Source organism: Rhea americana, unplaced genomic scaffold, assembly GCF_003343005.1.
Source record: "Rhea americana isolate MKP2758 unplaced genomic scaffold, rheAme1 scaffold_11, whole genome shotgun sequence".
NCBI lineage: Eukaryota > Metazoa > Chordata > Aves > Rheiformes > Rheidae > Rhea > Rhea americana.
In genome coordinates, this window is record NW_028185150.1 from 9,457,281 (window position 1) to 9,480,277 (window position 22,997).

Below are 22,997 nucleotides of genomic sequence, written 5' to 3' on the forward strand. Positions count from 1 at the left end.
TCCTGCATTACCCTTTACTTCTGCAGAAAGCTTGGAAGCACAGCTGTTAGCAAGCCCATCAAAAAGCATAAAAGAAATACCCTGTGACTAGGGCATGTGGTCACCATCGCTCTCATACCACAGGACCTTCTAGCCTCAGTCCATGGGCTTGACTGTAAAAGGCTGGCAGAGGTTCAGCCTCTGCTGCCGTTCTCTGTTTCTGATTTGCAGCAGCTGCTCCCCTACAGCCGTCTCACTGGGGATGTTTCCACTGTAAGGGCTTCTGGCAACTGCCATGTCCTCTCCTCACTCTCCTCCTTGAAATCCCAAGATCCTTATGTCATGCACCAATTACACCAGATTCACTGTTTTGTTCCAAACACAACCATGTGGCTTTGTTTTCATTCATAATGACCTCACACGTTTTTATATACTCTTCAAGTTTTCCTTTCTGCTTGTTTCAACTGCTCCATCAGCTTCAGGGAGCTGTTGATCAAATTACTGAGTTCTCTCTTTCGCATAGTTCATTATATAATTTTGACAGACTTTTTATCTGTTGAAGTAAAAGTTTCCAGATCCCTGTCTGTTAGCTCTGGTTTTACTTGCAACAGCTGTTTCAGAAGGCCACCTCCACGACTTTATTAGCTGGTGCTTTTGAGCAGGAAGTAAGTAAGATTGAGACATGATTCTCTGCCTTGAATTTGTAAACTGGAAAGATATCATTCAGAATAACTTTTTGTTTATTCTTTGGCCTCCTAGATCAGTTTCCATCATCCTCAGTGCATCGGGAAACTTACAAATAAAAAGCAGGCAAAGTAGAAGCCATCAGGCATTTATTATTTCACAGTCTCTTTGATTCCCAGCTCTATCCCTTTACTAAATCATGTTTCTGACCAGAGTAAAACACGCAGGGGAAGGCTCTGTGATAGCTCTTTTAGCAGTTGCTTGTTTTGGCAGTCAGCAGCACAGGGTAGCCTTCCTTCGGTAAAAGGACACACAATCTCCCTTCCATAGTGTTGGTCAGTCACTTGGTTGACTGCTCCCCCCATTCAGTTACGCCGTTGCACACTGATGTGGTGCCTTACCCAGTAACGCACTACGAGCTCGGCTCTGCCCTGTGCGCTGAGCACACGCACACGTCTCAGCTTGCCCAAGGCAAACTCGTGGATCCACAGTCCATGCAGCTGCCCTGACCACAAGAGGTGTTTGGCACTTCTTTGAAGAAGCTGCCACCAGGTTTGCCACCTGGAGCCAACCACTGGCCTTTGCTTTAAAAGCAAAGACTTCTTGGCTGAGAAATGTCCTCAGTATGCYTCAGTTCCTTCCACATTGCTCCAAAGGGGTTAAATGGAAAGCCTGGCACACTCACCATCTAACTAAACCTCTGGAGCACACTTGCACTCACAAGGGAGCAGGAGGACCCAGCTCTTACGGCAGCATCCCCAGGATGGAGAGAGGAAGCAAGCCCGGGAGCGGGGCCAGCCCCCAGCAGCAACAAGGCTCTGCCTGGATTGACTGAGGTGCACATGGGAGCAGGGTCCCAACAGGCACCTCATAAGCAGAGGGGTCCTGGGCCAGGCCCTAATGCTGTCCTTGGGAAAACAACAAAAGAAAAAATAAACTGGTAGCATTCGAGAGTGCATCTAAAAACAGGAATGCTCTCAGTAAAAGATTACATAAACAAAATTTGGCTACTGTATGGATCTGCTCACTCTGCATCTGCCAAATCACTTGGCCTACTGCATTACCCTGAAAAATTGCTCATCTGCCTAAAAGCTTGTCTCTCTCCCGGTTACATCAGATGATCTAATAAAATATTACTTTTGCCCACAAGCCTTGTCCCTCCAAGGAACATTATGAATGTGCTTGGACTATATAAATAACATTTACTCTGATGCCTACAGGAAGATCTTTACCTGGGCCATAGGTCCTGCACAGACTGAAATCATCTATTTGGTTTCACTGGCTTTAAAAGCTGAGCTCCTGTGAATTCCGATCCCTGATTTCTGTATGTCTTGTGTTTTTATACAGCCTTTGTTGGCACCCAGATCCTTAGGATAAACAGCAGAGTCCTGCAGTACTGATCACTGATCTCACACCACAGACACAGAGCTCCTGACAGATGAGATGTATGTTTAGATTCACATCTGGCTAGAGAAAGTGCTTAAAGGTGAGCTAATCAGATCCGATGGTTGCTAACAGGCTACCTGAGGACCACAYCATCAGCTTCAGAAAACATTTCCTGTTTGCTGGCTCCTACGTTGTTTACCCACTGTCCGCTGCTGTGGCCACCCACATTTACTCAGCGGCTGCTCTCACCTGCATCCGCAAGACCTGCAGCCGAGGAACAAGCCTATTGATGCTGAATACCACTACCACCAGGACTACAGCACATCTCTCCTGAGGCGCTGCAGATCTGCCTCCAGCAGTTATCCATTTCAAAGATGTGAACAAAAATGTTGATATTTGGGGCTTCAACTTAGAGGGACATCAATGACCTKTAACTCATCCCTCTTTGGCAAGTGGCTGGTAGCAACTGAAGAAGCGAGTGAGTGCATACAGAGCTAAAACCCACAGAACTGGAGAATGGTTAAATAACTGTAATCTCTGGAACATCTCATATGCACATTTTATGGTGAGGGAAACTAGCTGTATATTTAATCTGAAACATCATGCTACGCTTACCTACATCTGTCATTTGAAATTTAAATATATCCAGCTGTACCATATTCATTAGGTATCAAATCCCACATGGCCAGAGGTGTTCATATTTAACAGCAAATTTTCCATTCAAGTATAATGCATCCAGCTTCCTACCCCTTCCCTTCAAGGAGAAAGTACACTTTCAATGATTTGTATTTGTGCTCCACGGTAGATTGCATCCATTGGAAGCCAAGCACAGGGGTTCTGGTCAAAAATCCTGCTCCTGTAAGAGATTTACAACTCCTTTCCACAAACACAAGTAATAACTTCTGGCTTAGTAAACTTTAACAGAATCTGCTAGAACTGGTGGAAAATAATCTAGAGGTGGATTTCATAATCCAGGAAGCCTGCTATTCAACCTATCAAGGTTAATCCAAATTTCAGGGGTTTATTATTATTATTATTACTCTCTATCCCTTTTTGCTGGAGTGATAATTTTTAAAATATGAAATGGTATAAATCAAGAAGTTATGCTGAGAGGATGCCATCTTTCTTACAAAAACCCATGTTCGTTTACGATCCCCAGGACAGCCTTACAAATTTTATAGGTATTCCAGACAACTGTACATTTATAACCTTACTGTTGGTCTCAAAATTCAAAGTATTTTACAGGAGGCTATGGCCCTCTGTGGAGAGTTGTGGTACCCTGTGGCTCCCTCCCTTCCACCAGTCTCTTGACTACTAGACAAGAGACTCAGTTGTGGGGCTTCGAATCGCAGTGAGACATTTGAATTACACAAATACATATCTGAAGGGAAGGATCACTTGATACAGAAATCGAAAGACATTGTGTAAACTCTGGTCTCAGGGAACAGGAAGAAACAGATGCCAATGAACATTTAGGAATTTAGGACATTTATGAACAGAATTAGTGTTTTGCTTTCCACCAGATACCTGAACTCTGACATACATCAACAGAATTTTGCCAAATTTTCACTTGCTTCGCTTTTTTTAATTACAACAGCCAGACAAATCCTTCTTTGAGGCTGTATCCTTCTCAGTAAATGACTTTACATCTGCATTCATCTCAGGTTATCAGATGTCACCCAGCACATGCACCAGGTTCTGCCATCTGCCCAGCCTTATCCACCTGCTATGCATCCCCATGTCCCTGTGGCCACAGGGCTTCTTCTCGCTGGGCAACAACCAGGAGGTGAAGTCCTCAGGCCATCCCTTCTCATGGTCCTCCCGCTGCCCAGCAGCACCAGTCACTGCAAGTGCTCAAACTTCATTCTTATATGCCCTAGATAGCTCCCCCCCCCTTTTTTTTTTCTATGTAACTTATGAATTGAAGTGCTACTACTACAACTTTGGACAAATTATAGCATTTACTGTAGTTTCATTCTGATGGATATCTGGCATTATCCTGAGGCACTTGCTTGCAAAGGCATGTAATATACCTAGTTTTGAGCTGCAACACACTTTAACTAGACAGAAATAACACTTGAGATATAAACTGGTCATTGGAAAAAATATATCAATCTGATTGTGTCAGCTCATGACATTGTTTCCTTCAGGATATCCTCACTGACTTGCATTTCCTTGCCAAAGTAGGTAAAACGTTGGCAAAAATTCCCAAAGTTTGGGAATTTATAGATTCTCATTAAACTTGCTTCTTTTTCATAGCAGACTATTAAGCCTCTTTTTATTTACTTTATATCCTAAATGTCCTAGAGTGATCACACAGATGTTTATGCAGCTCAGGTAACCCATAAAACACAATTCAGATTAACTTGCCTTAGGCACCTGGGCTGCCAAATCTCACAGGGCACATTATCCATACAGTGTGGTTCTCCTGAAAATGTGCCCCCTAGTTTATCGCTCAAAAGGTAGTCAGAGAGCGTAAAACAGCTACAGCAGATGTAAACTAGGATCCACCTAGCCAGGCAGTAATATCCCACAGTGGCGATGAGTGGAAGCTCAGGGAAGAATTAAGAAAGCAACAAGCGTATTTAGATATTTCCCCTCATGCCATCCCAGCCCCTGACATTTTTCAGCTCAGAGGACTTCCTCAGCTGGCTGTGCTATCAACTGTACCAACAGAGGAGCCCAATTTAGCCGCATGTGCTTTGTTCATATTCTAAATCAAAATAACCTCTGTAGAAAATAAACGCTGTAGAAATCACTTTGCTCTATCTGCCAAGCTTTGTGTGGTCTTTCTGAAAAGGAGTCTGTGGCACTCTTTCTTGAGAACATTTTCTAGTGCCATATTTGCCATAAAATATAATTCCTAAGTTATTAGAGACAAGACAAATCGAAGGGTGTTATAAAAATTCATAAAGAAAGTGTAAATGAATGCATTCAGCACTGGTCCCTACACATTATATATATTTTTATAGTTTTCCCAGCTACAATGAATTTTGAACTGGAAAAATATTTTCTGCAAACAAGCAGCCTTTTGAGGGAAAACAGAGCAGAGAGGCAGGCTGCCGGCGCGTGCGAGCGCTCCCGGCGGTTATTTTCTGCACTTGGCGGTCCCGGCTGAGTCCTGGCACGTCTGGTCGGTCACCAGCCATGACTCACTGCTTTGTTTCTGGTGTCAAGAAACAGATTTTCAAGTCTCAAACTGTCCTGGGAGCTGCTTTCAACAGGGAAAGAAGTTCTGCCTGTCAGCCTGCAGAGTCGGAAACTGGTGCTGCCCGCAGGGAGAGCTCGGTCAGCGTCTACCGAAGAAACCTGCAGCTGCACTTGCGTACGGGGTATCAGCGGACATCTGGGACTCATTATTAAATGCTGCCAAGGGGTTAATCTAGTTTAACAGTCTTCATTCGGGGTTCACCTTTACACAGACCTCCCCCCGCAATGCAGCCCATCGTAGGATTGTCTTTCCCAGTCTCTTTTCCAGGCTATAAACCCATAGAGCATCAACAGCTGTCCACACCTCACGCGCTGGAGATACTTGCCATCAGAGCCATAAAACACGTCTTCCTTCCACTGTCCCTAGGGTAAGGGAACGACAGCCAGATCCACAGCACACAGAGGGTGAAGCTCCCCTCCTCCAGACCTCAAAAGCTGAGATTAAACCAGGCCACAAGACTAGCTGCTTGCCAAGTTTTATCTTGGAAAACAAGGAAAATATTTATGACTGTTGGGAACTTGAGGGAAAAAAAAAGAAAAGAAAGAAAGAAAATAAAGACAACTTTTCAATGTGTGATACTGAAATAACCTTAAGCGCTGAGCCAGTACTTCTTTAACTGCTGTGATCTAAAGGAAAACACAGTGTCATGCACACCAGCCTCCACGTCTGGTCTGTAACGCTACCAGGAAGCTGATTCAAGTTGACCACGTATACCACAATTATCTAAGACCAATAATCTTAGTCTCCAAAATTAAGGTGAACGTTATTTCACAAGATCACTGCAGATGGAAGCTTTTCTATACAGATTTTCTTCAGTTTAAATAAAAATGTTAATGATGGGATGGGGAAAATCAACAAAACGCAACATGCAAACAGCCAACTAACTCTTCTGAGGTAGACATTAGATTTTTAAGAAGAAAAAAACATGCAAGACTTTAGAGAGAAAAGGGTAGAGGATGTAACACAAAGAAAATAACCGAATAGGGGTATTAATATACACAGTTATTTCCTTGTTTTTAAAAATCCTGTTCTCTTTTCAACAGGAAATTTTTCTTCATGTCTTTTTTTATTAACTGCTTTGAAAAAACAATCATAGTCTGCAATATCTTTACATTCTGCAAATAAAGTAATTAATTCTTTCTTTTGCTTCAGACTCGGTATCACAGAAGCAAAGTAAAGGAATGTTAATGGCCATGAAACGGGCCTCCARAAATACCTGTTGCTATCTTTGCAACCCTCTAGGTAGGAGAATGGTTCTGCTTTCCAGCTATTCTCAGATGAACCAAGCTGTTTCCAACATAAATTATCAATAAACTGATTCCAACAGGGGAAGAATAAAAGGAATTTTAAAACTGCTTTCCTCCTCTACATCTCTGTGCCATGTGAAACCCAGTTGGGAGTGAATTAAACCCAMAATGCCATACTAAACACAGATATAATCAGATGACTCAAGTTCTACACAGCTATTTCATGAGGGAATAAAATTGTAGTTACTTCTTTTTATCTCTCTCCCATATGCAATTCAGCAATGTATGAGGGCTTCAATTCTGCATCAGATGCAAAGTGGAAAGCTAAATACATCAACAGAAAGTTTTGTTTACCATAGCATGAGAGATTGCCAATGGCCAACTGGGTAGAAACTCAAAATACTAATTAAATTACCCCCTGTATGGAGCAAAAGCTGTAACTGTCTGCCAGATGGTGCCATGAGAAATAACTGTATGTCACAGAGGTCCCAGAGTCAGTAACAGTCAGAAGGCAGYGCTGAAATCCCGCGCCGGTTTGTCTTTATCTCTTGGCATTTAATGTTTGTTCGTCGGCATGTAGGAAATGTGTCACAAGAAGCCAGTTGGCAACCTCATCCAGAGAGGAAAGGATTCCCCCAGTGCAGGATCTGAGGCAGACGTACACGCTGCCTACTGAGTAACATTTGTGGTTCAGCTTTTGCTAAAATTCATCATGGCACTCCCTGTCAGGCACACGCCTACAGAAACTCTGTGGGCAGGCTTGCTATTGCTGGTATGCTCTGCACTGCATACATGTAATCTCTCCCATCAGGCTGATTACCTTCTTTATTTGTTTACTGAATATCCAGGAGATCAAAAATCCTTAAGTCAAAATTCCTTTTTTCGTCTAGGCATATTTTCCATCTGAAACTTACATCCGTTCTTTTCACAGAAAACAAGTATGCAGACATTTGATGGCATAGCTCAGTAAATTTTCCTTATTGAAAGTAACTGTAGACTGCTCACTTTTTTCTTTTTTTTTCTTTTTTTTCTTTTTTTTTTAAGACAATTACTCTGATAAGCAGGAACTYAGGACAGTGAATTCTTGATAACATCAGAACAATCTTGAGCTAACTCAAACTGTGCACATTTTGACAGTGTCTGGTTAACATAATCAATTTTCCTGCTGAAGCAAAGATGGAAGAGATTCTCATTAAAATCTCCTCCATAATCACATAAAATCAGACCTCACATTTTTGAATGCCCTTTCACAACACCTCATTCAGAATTAGGTGCTAGATTCAGACTCAGGGTGGCCTTTTAGTAAATACTAATTGAAAATGAGAAGTGTACTTTCTGCTCCAAGATAGCTGAAGCTTTGCTTTTAGTTTGCATACGGTCATACTATGTGTCAGTACAAGTGTTGCCAGAAAATTACAAATATTGGCAGCAACATATGGAAACCTGGGCAACAGACTATGCAAACAGACAATAATGCTAATAATGAAGCATGCAAACAAGTAGAAAACAATTTCCACTGCAACCGAACTGTATTCATCAGACCTGTTGTAGTATCTTTCTGTGCCAGCCATGAAAGAAACACTGTGGTGTAAAGGAATACAAAAACTATGCTCAATAAAATTCAGAGCCTAGTCAGGATGAGTCAAATATTAATTATGACATTCAAGACAAGCTAACATCAGAATATTCCTCWATGTTGAAAACAGTCTTTAATAACAAATATGAATGCAATTATGGAATAAGCTGGTAGGGTAGAAAAAGAACAGCAATTGGTAGGTATAGTGTAATTCTTTCTAGCTGGCATTTCAAAAACAATTAATTTAATTTATATTAGTAGAAAAGTACAAATATATGCAATCACTGCAGACAACAGAAAAGTCCTCCTTCAGCCTCTCTCTCTCAGCAGGCCTGCTGTGACTAGATACCTAATGTCTTCATGACTAGAGACAACTTCTACCGCTCTAGACCTTTGCCCATGCCCTCTGCAGGGCAATACTTTCATGAGACTTGCAGGCAGCTCTTCCACAAAGCCTTCAGGTAGCTCAAGGGGTAATGGGTGACCATGGGATCAGTAACGCCAAGCCCGGCAGCAGGTTCACCACGCACTTTACCCTGCAGCAAACACACAGGGGGAACTGACTTCACCCAGACCCACCATGCAGGTACAGCCTGCAAACTGCTACTTAAGGAAGGATGTTACAGACTCCCCACTTCTGTCACCCTAGAGCAATGCACTACTATGAGCACCCTTCAGGCTGCTACTTTCCCCTCACAGGGGATTTCCCGTAGTACGACGCAGGTTGTATAGACCACATGCAATACAAACTAGGGTGGCACAACCATTGCATGAGGAAGGGAGGTCCAGCTCACGCAGCTGTCTAGCAGGCAACAATTCCACTTTCCAGCAAGATTAAAACTTTCCAGCCAGATTCAAACAAACTTTTTGTTTTCTTTTCACAGAACTATTTGTATATTTTTCATGCTATGGACTTCTGTTGAGCTTTTCATTGCTCTGGGTTTCAGCTTTAACTCCTACTCTATCTCTCACTCACTTTCTCTCTCTCTTATCAGTAGCAGAGAGAGGTACCTCAGCTGAGAAGTGAGTGCCACATGCACTCTTGCAGAAAGCGGCCAAGTTACTTCTTCAAAGAAGAAGGGGCTAACTTGCAAACTGACCAAAAGCATTGCAATGAAATTCCTTGCCATAAAGCAAAAAAGGTGCATCAAACAGAAATAGCACAAAAAACTAAGCAACTGTTGAAAGACTGATAGAAAAAGATCTAGCTGACCCAACACAGGAAGCAACCGATGGAGTCCTCAGCTTGTAAAGGGTGACTGATCACGTTAACTCTATTTTTGGTTTTAACACTCACCAGCTGTGAAGCCGATCCTTGATTCATGAGTACTTTTTTCATACAAAAATTAATGCTGATTACAGCTCTTTGCTTTTTACCTACATGTGGAGGTCCAAGCCACACATACCACTCATCTTATTTCCATATATGACAACTTCACAGCACAAACTTCTCTCTTCTTTTTCAAACAAACTGCAATTACTGCCTTAATAACTCTCCAGCTTGACACTTAGTTTAAAATAAGCACTAAAAGTGGCTATTTTTAGAGAAGAATCTGGATATAAATCCTCTTATGTTTCCACTTAACCACACAAGAATATTCTTGGCCAGGAAAGAAATCCTTCTGCGAAAGGCCTCCTAAAAACACAAAACAATGAGCTGACTAAATAGAAACTAGTAAAGACTCATGCATTTGTACTCCTCATGCTTGCTATCAAACTTCAACCAACCTGATACAAAGCAATAGCTTAAACTAGCATCACCTAAYGACATGTATATTTAAAACATTCCAAGTAATCCTCCTTGATATTTGAAAATAGTTTAAAGTGGTTTAATAACTGATTGCCTACATAAATACTGTGATTATAGGTAAGTGCTATGTAAGCATGCTGAGAGTAAGCTCTATGAAGCTAAAGATACAAATGCAGATGCAAAGCAAACCAGTATACTAATACAGATTTGTAAGCAGACTTAATTCCTCACAGTGACAAAGTTTCTCATTACATGTGCCTTAGACTTTATCACACCTCCAGGGCAGATTTCTGGGGAGGAAAGAAAAGAAAAGTAAATCCCACTAATTTAAGTATCTTTATTCTGTTGATATATTAGGTACACTTAAAAAGAATCCAGGGACCACGATGCTCTTATTTGCAGTTTTCATCAGTGTATGCATATGCACTTTAGAATTCATCCAGCCTTTGCCTCCCCTTACAAGCACTTAGGAAATTAAACAACCAAAACTGAGCTCAGACTTGGGGAAACTGTAACTTTTGATCCTTTGGTTGCTGGGAGGGCTCTGAATTTGTTTGGGGCTATGGAAGTTTGCCGCTGCCGAAGCTATGGCTGATGACCTGTGCGATGCTAACAGCTCCTCATATCCTTGCTGCCTGTGTTGAGTAGCTTCTCTACTGAACACTAAACCTCCTAAGCATGGCAGTGAACGACCGGCCTGGAAGGTGACTTGGAGTCTAGAAGAAAGGCAAGAGGTAAAAACAACATCCCTAATACAAATTCCCTCTGGTGTTCCACCACAGTCACACAGGACAAAACTGGCTATCACCTGAGTACTTGGGTGTGATTTTCCTGGGATGGGATGGATCTGTCCTGCATGGGTCAAGCATGGCTCGACAGATGGGATTAACAAAGCAGGTTTAGCTCAGTTGGTTAGAGCATGGTGCTGCTAATGCCAAGGTTGCAGCTTCAATCCCTGTATGGGCTATGGTGAGTGTTGGACTAGATGATCTCCAGAGGTCCCTTCCAACCTTACCATCCTATGATCTATGATCTGCCTTTGATTCTTTGATCTTCCCGTTTCAGCCTCTAGCATCTACAGCTTTTAAATTTTTGTGACTGTCTGCCACAAGGCTGTGCATGTTTAAGGCAGGGAAAACATTTCTCTGAATGTTAGGCACCTGCTACATGAGGAAAGGAGAGGAGAAGAGACTTGCTAAGAGCAGACAACAGTCATAAATACAGATGATGAACAGCAGGTTAATTTGGGGTTGCATGCCCTAGAGAATTAAGGCCTCTGTTTCCAGAGCAGATGCAAGGCAGACAGCGCAGAAACGCTGCATCTGCTTCAGCACTCGCCTGAGCCTATTCGGATGAGCTGAGAGAGCAACCCAGAGCCCAAACCCTTTCATCCGTCCACCTCCCCGCTGACTGTACCAGGCAAGGGTGCTAATTACTGTCAAATATAATTGTGACTCTGTCATATGGCCTAAAATGAACCCAGCTCACTTTGGCTAAGCAGCTACGATTCGGTGCTCTCAGTTAAGGAGGTTCATTTGCAGCCTAACCTACCAAGAGTGATTAGACGGAGCAGGACTATTTCGCTAAAGCTTCCTCAACGTAAGAGTCATGTTTAAAACAGCACACACCAAAGACAAATCTACACACCAAAAAGTCTAGACTATCAGATTACTAGAAAAGAAGGAAATGATGAAGAACAAATCCTTAGGCAAAACGCATAAGGGAGTGCACCATGCCTTAACTGATCTGTTTCTCCCTGAAACATTGCAGTCACGAGCACCAGAAACTTTAACTTCGTAATAATAAACTTCCCTATAATGCACTGAGCCAGAAAAATACCAGTAAAGAACAAATTCTCCATCTCCCATTAACAACAATTGTGAGATCCTTTATGTAACAGAGAACCCGCAAAAACTCCCATTTCTTTCAAATGAAGGTGCAGAGCATTCATGTGCATATACTCTTACATGAATACAAGCATGTACACATACATGCACTATTCTGTTTATTTTTTTACCTTAAAAAATACCAGAAATTCTCATGTTCTCCGCTGTGAGTGGAGAACTCTGAAAGATGACAGAAACACRGTTTTTCTTAGCTTTCAACAGCAAGGTTTCCATTAAGTTCTCCAGCAAGAGAAGGCAAGMTTTAGCATTTCTAAACTAGTCTCAGCTAAGGTGCCTTTATACACCAAAGAGGCAAAAGAGACAAATTCTATTTTTCTCCTTTTGAAAACAATTTGTATGTGTGCTTTTGGGGCACTTCTGCTGTCCACCACAGCAAGAGAGCAGCAACACCACATGACAGACCTGTTCCTTGGCCACAACACATGTTGCCTTCCCTATAATGAAGCAACCACAGCTCAAATAATATAGTCTTGCAAACATCRTCACTAATAATAAATATAATAATCACTGTTGCCTTGGAAAGATTTCTAAATACAGAACACAAGATTTAGTTCATTAGTTCTATTCTTCCTTACAACAGGGGACATACCACTTTCCCTGGGGAAAATAAAGTAGATTTTCCCTGTCTTTTTCTGTTAAACTTTAATCCATTCAGATTTTCTAGATGAAGCCCTTAACACCATATTTACATACTATTTTACACAGCATGTATACAAATCTAAGCAAAACAAAACACTTCTGAAGCACAGAAAGCATACCAGAGGCAGCTCAAAAAATCCAAACGTTAGCCAAAATCTTCTACCAGAGATGCTGTCATACCCAGTTACTGCGAGAAAGCAGTAAGTTCTGCCATCCAAGTTCTGCCAGCATCCGAAACAGGAAACAGAGAGTCAGGGAGAAGTCAGAATGTTATTTATAACTCCCCAGGAAAGTCATCATTATTGATTTCCAAAGAAAATATCCCACAAACCAAATTATCACCTCTGTGCAAAAGCATAAGGAAAGGAAAAATTAAAGCAGAATTTAGGGGTTTTTTGCTCTGAAAGGCTCAGCCACATTCTCCCTCCAAAGGGCAGAACTACTGGCTCCTGGGAGGCTTAGTGGTACCCGCACAGACATAAGAAAGTATCTACTGCCCATTCAGCCTTTCCACACTCTTTTCTAGACATCTTTTCGGCCCACTTCATGCAATGAGAAAGTCTGTGTTCCTCCTTTTACGCCCTCTTAACTTATGGGTCCTTTCTGTCCTGCTAAGGACAGTAATTTAACGATGCCTGTAGCCTGAAGTTACATGAGAAACACAATGTGAAAACAGCCAAACAACCAAAGAAGAGWACAGAAGTGGCTGCTGTTCCTCTAAGCGGAGCGTAGCCCTATTCGAAACCCAGCTACAAAGCACCACAAAATGGGAACAGTTAGCAGTACAGCAGAAGCTACAAAAATGCACAATTCTCCATGATAAAATGAATGCAGAGGCTTTTAAAGATTTCCTCATGTGGTAGCCAGCGTTCCTGCAAACATCTCTGAGCCCCTCTCATGGGCTTTCAGCCCAGATTAACTAGCACAGCTAGGAGTATGGGTTTGAAGCCATGTCTGCTCCCCTTGAGCTGTAACCTTCCTCTACCAGCTAAGGGTGCAAGCTTTATCCAATTTCTGCCACTGTCCAATGGCTTTCTGAAATTCTCAACCTATGCCCAGAATTGAATACTTTTTATGGAATACTCTGAAAAAGAATTGGAGTACCTCASTTTACCACAGCACAAAAAACATGCAATATGCTCCCAAAGGGCCCTGCAGCACTCACAGGTCAAGTCCCGATGAGGACTTTAACCTCAGAAGTGCCTTYCCTTAGGGCTACTCAAAGAGATGTGAGGCTGGCCCACGTCCCCTCAGCCAGCCACCAACCTCAGCATCCAACTCTGAAGTGAAGAGAGCCAAAAATCCCAATGATAAAAGAGAGGCTTACATGATCCCCATACCTCACAGTTCCCCACTCTAAGCAGAGTATTGATCCGATGTGCTGAAACCAACCCTCTTTAACAGCCTTCTCAAGTCAGGTTCATGATTGCTACTGAAAGGGAAAAAGCCATGATCCAGGCTAGAAGAAACGTGGTCCTGGGGAAGGGGATGTGTTTTCACTGCAAGATCTACAAATGAATCAGGGAATCGTTGGGCAATTTACTCTACCCGTTTCTACATCAGCAGAGCATTTCTACTTATAAATATATCTGTGAAGCACTTGAGCATTTACTGCATAGAAGTGTTAACATAGTTACTCTGAATTTTGTTCTTAGATACATGCATGAAAACACCATCTTTAATGATATGATCAGACAACAGGCAAATCTTCTGCCTGTTCACTGGGCAGGTAGAAGGGTTGTCTACGAGGRAAGCAGTTAATGTTGAATGTCTCCCTGCTCCCAGCTACAACTCTTTACTGCAGGAGGACCTGCTCCAAAGTTGAAGGCAACAGCATTCCTCAAGGCACCACCATCACACAGAAGTTTGCTTCACTCTTTGTTCAAGATGAGTGGGCACTAGACAAGGCCCACCCTCCAAAGAGTTTAATCAATGGTTATAATGTAACGCCAAAGAGAGATAATTTGAGAAAACTGTACAATGCTGAAAGGAAATGTGGAGAATGGCTTCCTTTAATAACTGTGCATCTCACTTTGCTTTTGTGTACAACAGCTGTAATCTGCTCCTTTCATTTCTGTAGCTCTTTCCAATTTTTGATATGAAATACAGTTTATGGCCCAGCAGGTCTAAGGAAACTTGTAAAGTCACAATAGAGCCTCTTAAAGTATTTTAATGGTTCACTAATTGAAAACTGTGGAGTCTGTGTTTCCTAGAAGACTTTGGCTGATATTTCAAGTGGAAATCTAATTACTGTGATTTACAGATATTTTCCTACTAAGACTTGCAAGGCTTTCAGTACTGACCAAAGTGTCAGTAACATGCAGTTCATACTTTATCTGAGAATACATTTATTTAAAACAATGTTCAAAGTGTACCAACACAATTATTCTTCCTACTACAGTTATCTAACATATGGATCTGAAGGCATGTTTGCCAAAAGAAAGTGCGCTGCAGGAATAGCTGCTGCAAACTGTAGAAGTGATCTGTTCAAAGAACATCTTTAAAATGGTAGACATATATTGCTGTGTAAAAAACATAGGAATCTTCAGTTTGATTATAACAGGAACAAATTCTATCATCATCAGACTTGAAACTCTGGCTGCATGAAGACAGGGAGGAGCAAATAAAAAGACATTTATTCTTCTAAATGGAAGTAATAAAATACATTCAGATGATATAGAGGCTTTTATGCAATCAAAGCAAATGGTATGAAGCTACAAGGATGACTACACTGGCCTTTTATCTGACCTTCTGTTGCATTACTTTTACAAAGGAATATTAARATAATAAAAAGTAAAAGATTAATGGAAAATCTCTTTTTTCTTAGCGTATTTTCTTTAGATACATCAGAACAAAGCTTGACACTGTCTGATAAGTTTTATCAGTTAGCAAATTGTAGTGTTGCCTGTACTGATCTAACATCCTGTGATGGGAGAGGAAAAAATCTCAGAAGGTAATAAAATGAGAAAGCTACCAAAAAAAGGCAGGGGGACAAGACAACTAATTGTAATTATTTTTAGCTTTTTTTTTTCTTATATGCTCTCAAAGATTTTCACACGATAACATCCTGTATAAGAATATTAGAACATGTTCAAGCTCATTTAATTATACTTTTGAACAGAGTCGGTACCATAGGCAAGGTGAACAAGTAAGTCATTTTTAATAGTAAAAATGCTTCTGAAATGTCTGTGGTGACCCTTCAGTACAAGTACAAATACATTTTTTCTCACTACAGATCTAGACCCATATTCACTCCAGAATTTCCAGACTTCCCTTCCCTCAAAAAAAAAAAAAAAAAAAAAAAAAAAAAAAAAAAAAAAAAAAAAAAAGAAAAAAAAAGAGGCAAATCTCCTTCTGTTTCAAGATGAGGATCTGCATAGTATAATAAGCTGAATGACCAGAGAAGTTTATATTGCCTGTCAGCAATTTTACTGATTCTGATTTCCTATATAAAGATTCACACCTTTTGCATCCTGAAATTGCTAAACAGCAAGAGTTTGATTCATTTATCTCTTCCATTTTTTCAGAAATTTAAAAATATTCCCAGCTGTTTTCAGCATGTGATATTGCCTCTTTATAGATGTCTTTCAGCAAACTTCAGTAACAAGTCCACTGCCCATCCTGTCTACAACAAGAAGCTGAAAGCCTAATTTCCTATCAGTGGAGAACAAAACGGTACAAAGCGAGAGAGGTTTCCTGACGCTGGGCCCTATCCCTCTCCACGAGCAGCAGTGTCCAGGCAGGAAGCCCGACCTCAGCCTGCAGCGCTCGACTGGGACTAGCCGAGTCCCCGGGGACCCTCCATGCAAGCTGTGTGCCCCGCGCTTTGCCCACTGGTGCAAGTCCGCAGCACTGCGTTAGTCCAGGTAGTGCCAATGTGCTCAGCTGCCTTGCAACTTTTATATAAAACTTAAATATAAGGCTAGCTCAGTTGTGTCTGAAATCGCAGCACTGGCTGCTGCACAGACACACCCCTGGCTTTCCATGTTGAATAAGAATACTTTTGTAAACTTGCAGCATTTTGGCACGCGAAGCTGCAGAGCAGTTTTCAGGAAGTGTGGCTTTACAGCGCTGCACTGCTGACAGAGAATCACATGAAGTTGCTCCATCTCAGCAGCGAGCAGGAAACCCTGTCAGCTGGAGGGGACCAGCTTCATTTGGGGTTGCATGCAAAATATTAATTTGACTGAGGTGCTCTAGCCTCCATTGCCTCTCTCCAACATCCTTTTTTTCCTCCTACAGTTTTCTCATATAGATTAAAAGAATCAGTGCATGTATCCCGCTATTACCCCATTCACTATTACCTGTGACAACTGTCCCAGCTGTTGCCCCAAATCAATTTCTAGTGGTAAATTAAATATTTTAAATTGTTTTCAATCCAAATAAAGTCCAGATCATTGTCAAGAGCAGCAGGTATTTTCAGTAAATGAGAACATTTTAACAGCTGTCCTCCCTCTTTGTCACCAAGCTTCATGGCTCAGTGTAAAATACACTAAAATAGACTGCTAATTCCCTAAGCACTGAATCACTAGCAGCTGTAAGCAAAAACACGCATCTGAGAACATTACTATCTTGTGGAGTGGAAGGAATGCTTTGAAAGTCATCTCTCATCCAGTGATGCACTGATAACAATTTAGGATTTGTTTATTCTCCTACTGCAGATGCAAAGCCAAGACTTAGCAAAAGTCTCACCCACCGCCAGCTGCTGCTGAAGCTCTCCCTGAATGTAAAATGCATGTGGCCCCCTTGTCCCCCTTTCTGCACAAGACCTGCCTCTGAAGTGAACTAAAAGTATGTTAATAACCATAATTCAGACAAGGCTCTGGGAAAATCCTATTGCTTAGGAGCCCAGAGCGTAAGGTTATGCCTAGGCAAGCAAAGCGTCAAGTTGCCTCACAAYGCGTGAGGCTGGAACAGAGCTGCAATGGCATCACCAGCACACAGTACCAAGCTGTCACCAACAGACTGCACAAGAAAACAGCAAAAGAAATGAGCTGAGCAGTCAAAGTTGAGTGCACAGGAGAAACAGCACCACTGATGAAGGCAGGAGTAAGAGCATGAGAGCCTGAGTGCACCCTTCAGAGGGTAAGCCTTCGTTTTTCTTCTTTCTCTGAGGAGACTAGGAAAGAGAGGTCTGTCACTCCAAAGGCAATTATTTTGTCCAGAAAGGCAAATACTTTAATTATCAGGACAAGGCAAGGAGAGTTGTGAGCCCATTCTAATGGCACCTCCACTCTGCAAAACGGCATTCAGGACAGAGATGTCCAGGCTGATGTGACCCAAACCACTAAGCTCCCCAGCAGAGCAAATTTACCAAAGAGCCGAAGACCTCGCCAGCGAGCTAGCACRCACTATGCCGGCCCAGCTCTGCCGCATCTAGATACCAGCTGGCACAAGTCTCCCTGAATTACACTCTCCTTTTCTGCCAGTTTCATGTTTATCAGGATCACAGCAAGGCCACTTGTCTGACCTTAGAGTTGTATAAAGCCAGTGATGTTACCCTCTTTTCACAGAGACATTTTTAAAATTATATACTTTCCTAAGCACTGTGGACAGTTGTCCAGGAAACTAACACAGCTGAGCGGCCACTACTGATTACCTGTTTTGTTGCTCTGTATTTACACCCAAATGATGTGGTGTTCAAGATGGGAGAGGTTAGGTCAAAAGAGGTCAGCTTTAAATCATAGGACACAGCTGTAAATACAAGCTGCTTAAATGGTATGCAGGCAGAGTTTAGATTAGAGATTCCTCAAGCTTCTGCTCTTGTTCCTCATTATCTGAAGCTCTTTGATGGCTGATCTGCTTTTTGAACTTATTTTTTATCTTTAAATCATTTGCAAGTGTAACTATTTGATACACATATCACAAAAGACAAACTTTAGTTTCCTGACACTGTCTTAGTGATGCTGCTTGGTTACCATAACTTACCTGACAGACTCCCACTTAGAATATGCCAAAGAAACTGAGTCTTGGACTGCTGCAACAAAAATCAGGCATATTTTAAGAAGAAAAACTCTTCTTAAGGATTTTATGGATCCTTAAATTAGTGGAGTACATCATAATTCTTTACCTCACTATTTCTTTTCAAGGATATGTCTTCTATTATTTGGAATATTGCAGGAAGAGAAAACTCTGAAATCCATGCTATTAAAAATACATCTTTGGAGATACAAGACTCGAAGTAATATACATTGCTGGAATTTTAGAAGCAAAGCAGCACGGGAAACAAAACACACACACTTAAAGATGTCACTGAACAGATGACAGCCAGCTGCATGAGGCAACCACGAGTCACAGCTTCAGCTGTTCAGTCCACATGGCTCACTACAGAAGATGGACATTGAAAGTTGCTCAACAGCTCTCCACAAAAGAGCAAAGGCGGTAAGGACAGAATGGTACAAGTGCTGGTAACACTAAAATAGCACCGAAGACCACAGGTGCCACGCACAGGCACATTTAGCAAACATCATCTGCTTTTCAGAGCATGTTGCTAGAGTAAACAGTCTCTCTTTCCTCTGTAGCTTGCAGGGGTAACAGATAGATTTCTTATCTAATGCTTATATCCAGTCAAACACATCCAGCACAAAAACTCCATTAGTGCAAATTTGAGCTGACAGCTGAAATGCCCATTATTTCCAGCTCTATTAAAAAGGTCTCTGCTAAACTGAAGGGAGACTGGGAACAAAAAATACCCACAGACACCAGCAGATAAAATGCTGTACGGCTATTCTTGGTAGAAGTGTAAACAAATCATCCAGAGTCATAAAAAAGATGTGCCATAGTTAGTTTATCTAATGAAAATAATTTATAATACTGCTATGAGCAGGATGTTCTTACAGCTCAGTTACGGCTGGCCCTGTCCTGGACAGGGCTGGGAAGACAGCGAAAAAGGCCAAAATCCAACCCTTCAGTATGGAGACACCCCATTTCATTCAGATAGCCCCTTACTCCCACTTCTGGTGGATCTATACAGCTTCATCCATTACTCTACTGAGGATTACTGCCTATTACATACAACATCTTCTTCCGTGTTAGAGCAACACAGCCTCATCCTTCAGTGTGCGACACGGCAGGTTTGTCATAGAGAGTAAAGACAGAAAACAATCCTTTGCTTAATAAAGTAGCACATCATTACATTTATGAAGCACAAGTGTTTTTTGAAATAAATACCTGATGTGATTAAACAAAAATCTCAAGATTATTTGATAAACCATACAAAGTTTGACACTGGAGTATAATTAAGTCTTTCTCCAGTAACACATCGCGTATTTTGCTGGCATGTATTCTGCAGACAAAACACTAAAATCCTACAGAAACTGGCCACTATGGATCCACAAAGCTTTATGCCCCAAGGTGACTGCACATGAACTCACACTAAATTTATCTACAGACATTAGTGGTAAACGACCTGGAATTAAAGCTCCTCAGCAACCTTTAAATACGACTGAATTGCTGAATTCAGTGCACTCACTGCTGAATGTAGGTCTCCCTTCTAAGTATCCCACCGATTAACTGAGTCCAAGGAGTTTGATATTTGCCATGGATTCCATACCTGGATATATATTTTTTTTAACATAAATTCCCCATTCAGAGGCATTGTGAACGCAAGAACATTCCCATTAAAATGGAAGCGTGCCTACACCCCTAAACCTACCACACACTATTAACACCTTGGTTTATGTGTACCACCAAACCAGTTAAAGCTGACATAGCCCATTACCGCTCCACTATGCACATACAAAATCATCTGTTGCTCATCAGATTTCAGACACAGGGTTACATAATGCAGCCCTTTTCCTGAGCAACGACCTTGCTGTGTTTCTTGTGTAGTTGGTAACCTACAAACAGCCACTTCACCAAATGTGTCAAGTTTGCACGGGATTTCGCCACTCTTCCTGCAGCTTGCACTATAGACAGAACGGGCACATGGGGAAACCTGCTGCCAGAAGCATGGTGCTGTACGCACCCAGCTCGGGCTCAGACCCTCAGCTGGGCACRCTTCTCAGCCCCAGGTAAGATCACCAGAGGTTTATATCCCAAACCAAGCCTAATTTGCACATTGCTGTGTGCTTGGTGATGGTCTGCTAAAACCATTATCATTCCAAAACGTAGACACCGAGTTAGCAGATGACTGACTCAAAAAGCTAATAGTTAAAAAGGCACCATGATGTTTACACCTAAGGGTCCCACTTCTGCATTCAAATCCATATAGGAGAGCATGAAGCATAAGTTTATGGGAGTTCAGATCCACCAGACACATACTGTGGTACAGCGGAGACACTGCAGCCCAGTTTGAAGTTGTGTTTAAAGCAGAACTTCTATCCATTTTAGTATTATTTACTTCTGCACTTAGACTAAAATGGGCTTTGTAATGTCAGTAAATTATATATGTGTCAAAAATTAAGGTAAAAAACCCAAGTCTTCCAATTATAAAAATGATAAAATTAAACACAGGAAAAAACCTTTTATACCAGAACTACCAGAATACTAGGGAGAAGCCAAAGACATTTTTTAAAAAATCTGTTGAACCGCACAAACCTACTGGCTTAAGTGGGAATGCACAGCTGTAAACAAAAGCAAAATTTAGCCTTGTATTTCCTATCTGTGTCTGGCGTCTGGCCCTTCAGAAGATAGTGGCTCCCTTGGCAACTGGGCAAAAAACTTACAAGTATGGAGTGGAAATTTCTGGGCAGGATTTTAGCTATATTTACACCATCTTGACAGTTTGGCAAAAGACCACACTACTGAGAGATTTATAAGATGAAGAACTAACACTGCAAGTCACATAGTCCATTTAGGAGATTGTACTGTACATAACCCTATAGTACAAATTTTATTTTAAAATAATAATCAAAGATTTTGAATTTACTCTAGTGGAACAATCCAAAGCTAAACTACCTCTCTCACCCTTAACTTCCTCCACTGTGCTGGTAAATCACTGCATGTACTGATGCTGATCAGAGACCTGCAAATACCAGGGCCTGGTACTACTAAACTGGACAGGGTTGTATTAAGTAAGACAGTAAAAGAGCATCGGAGGAAGACTTGTTTTGCACACCTGCCTCCTAGATTTGAATGAACCGCTTTCAACTACTTTTAGTTACAATTCTGTGAATGCATTTCCAAAGAGGCATGCCAAATGTCCACATGGAATGACATATTATGATTAAATTACAGACTGCAGGAAAAAAAGGTTTATAATAGAAATAGCTGACAGAACTATAGCTATTGAGAGTGTTGGTATACCGCATATGCTGCCAGAGTAACAATCCAGTTACACAGACCTCTGAAAAACAAGATCTACAATGACAGAAGCTTCACTGCAGTATTTGCCACRAGTGTGGTTATGGTCATGGAACAAAAGCAGGTTGCAACAAGCCAGCTAGTGATCTGTGGGCCAAAAAGATCAGGCTGCTGCTGATCTGAATCATTTGCCTAATCTTCCTGTTTTGTGAAACACCATAGCATTGATGTGCACATCTTGCACAACCCTGTCTGCAGGTATTACTCCCAGCCTCTCATAGCCACTTGGAGTTGAATCAATACCACTACCATGTGGCCTCCCATTAATCACAAAAAGGAAGTGCTGCTTCCAACCGAAGCAACTCCAGAGGCATGATGTTAACAGGCACAGCAGGGAAAGCAGAGGCAGTTACCAAATTCCAACTACTATCTTCAAAAATACAGGAGAATCTATTTATCTTCAAATAAGCAAAAGGAAGAGGAAAAAAATGTTTTAATAGGAAATCATCCTTGCAGGTAAGTTAGTGCCCTTGGGACATTCTCAAACCCTAGTGATTAATCTAAAAATACACGAAACTAAAATACACTAAAAATACACATTAAGGTGGCTTACTTTGGATTTGTGAGAACTAGGAATAAATGAGGGGGGGAAAGTCTCATTATAAGCTGAATGAGAGCAGCCTGACAAGACTAAAGCAGCTACTTTTGAATGGAGCACTGATGAGGGGTATTTACCTCCTCGCATCTGCGCTGACTTCTTCATTATTCCTGGCTCACGTTTTGGAGTTTCAAAACTTGCCAGACACATAGCCTCTTTGTTGTGTGAGCACAACTTTCACTTCATAAATGACATTCTGGCCAAAACATAACCCAAATAAGTAATTTTACTTCCCAGTTATACCCACGTAGTGTTTAGCTTCACCTTTGTGTGTTCAGTGTGGTCCAGCTGACCCTGTCAGCAATRGGAGTCTGAACTAAAATTTGATCGAGCTGCGTGAACACGCTGAGTACTGAAAGGGCTTTTTTCTCCTCGGGGATTGCAGCCGGTCCCATACCACTAACTCACGGACACGCGGATCTGCATCTTTTCCCCGCGGAGCTGCCGGCACCGCCGGACGGACAAAACCCGCCGCATCAGGCCGGGATGCTGCCGCCCAGGTCGGTCCGCCYGCCCCGCTCCGCAAAAGCAGTCTCCGGCGGGGTGGCCGCCGCCGCCGCCCTCACCTTCGCCGTTCAGGGTCCAGGGCAGGTGCCCGCCGTCCCACGCGTAGCCACAGGCGCTGTCCTCGAAGGCGCAGGAGCCGGCCGAGAGCCCGGCCGCCGCGGCGAGCCGCAGCGCTGCAAGCACAAAGCGAGCCCCGGTCACTCGCGGCGC

The 22,997-nt window shown here is 42.0% G+C and overlaps 1 protein-coding gene across 1 annotated transcript in view; it reads right to left on the reverse strand.

Annotated features, from left to right (window-relative positions):
- MAMDC2 (MAM domain containing 2) overlaps window positions 1-22,997 on the reverse strand; it is a 77,522-nt gene that overhangs the window by 37,724 nt on the left and 16,801 nt on the right. Inside the window, exon 5 of the mRNA XM_085312335.1 lies at window positions 22,847-22,987. Within this exon, the coding sequence (XP_085168461.1) occupies window positions 22,847-22,987 (141 nt within the window). The remainder of the gene's footprint in view (window positions 1-22,846; window positions 22,988-22,997) is intronic.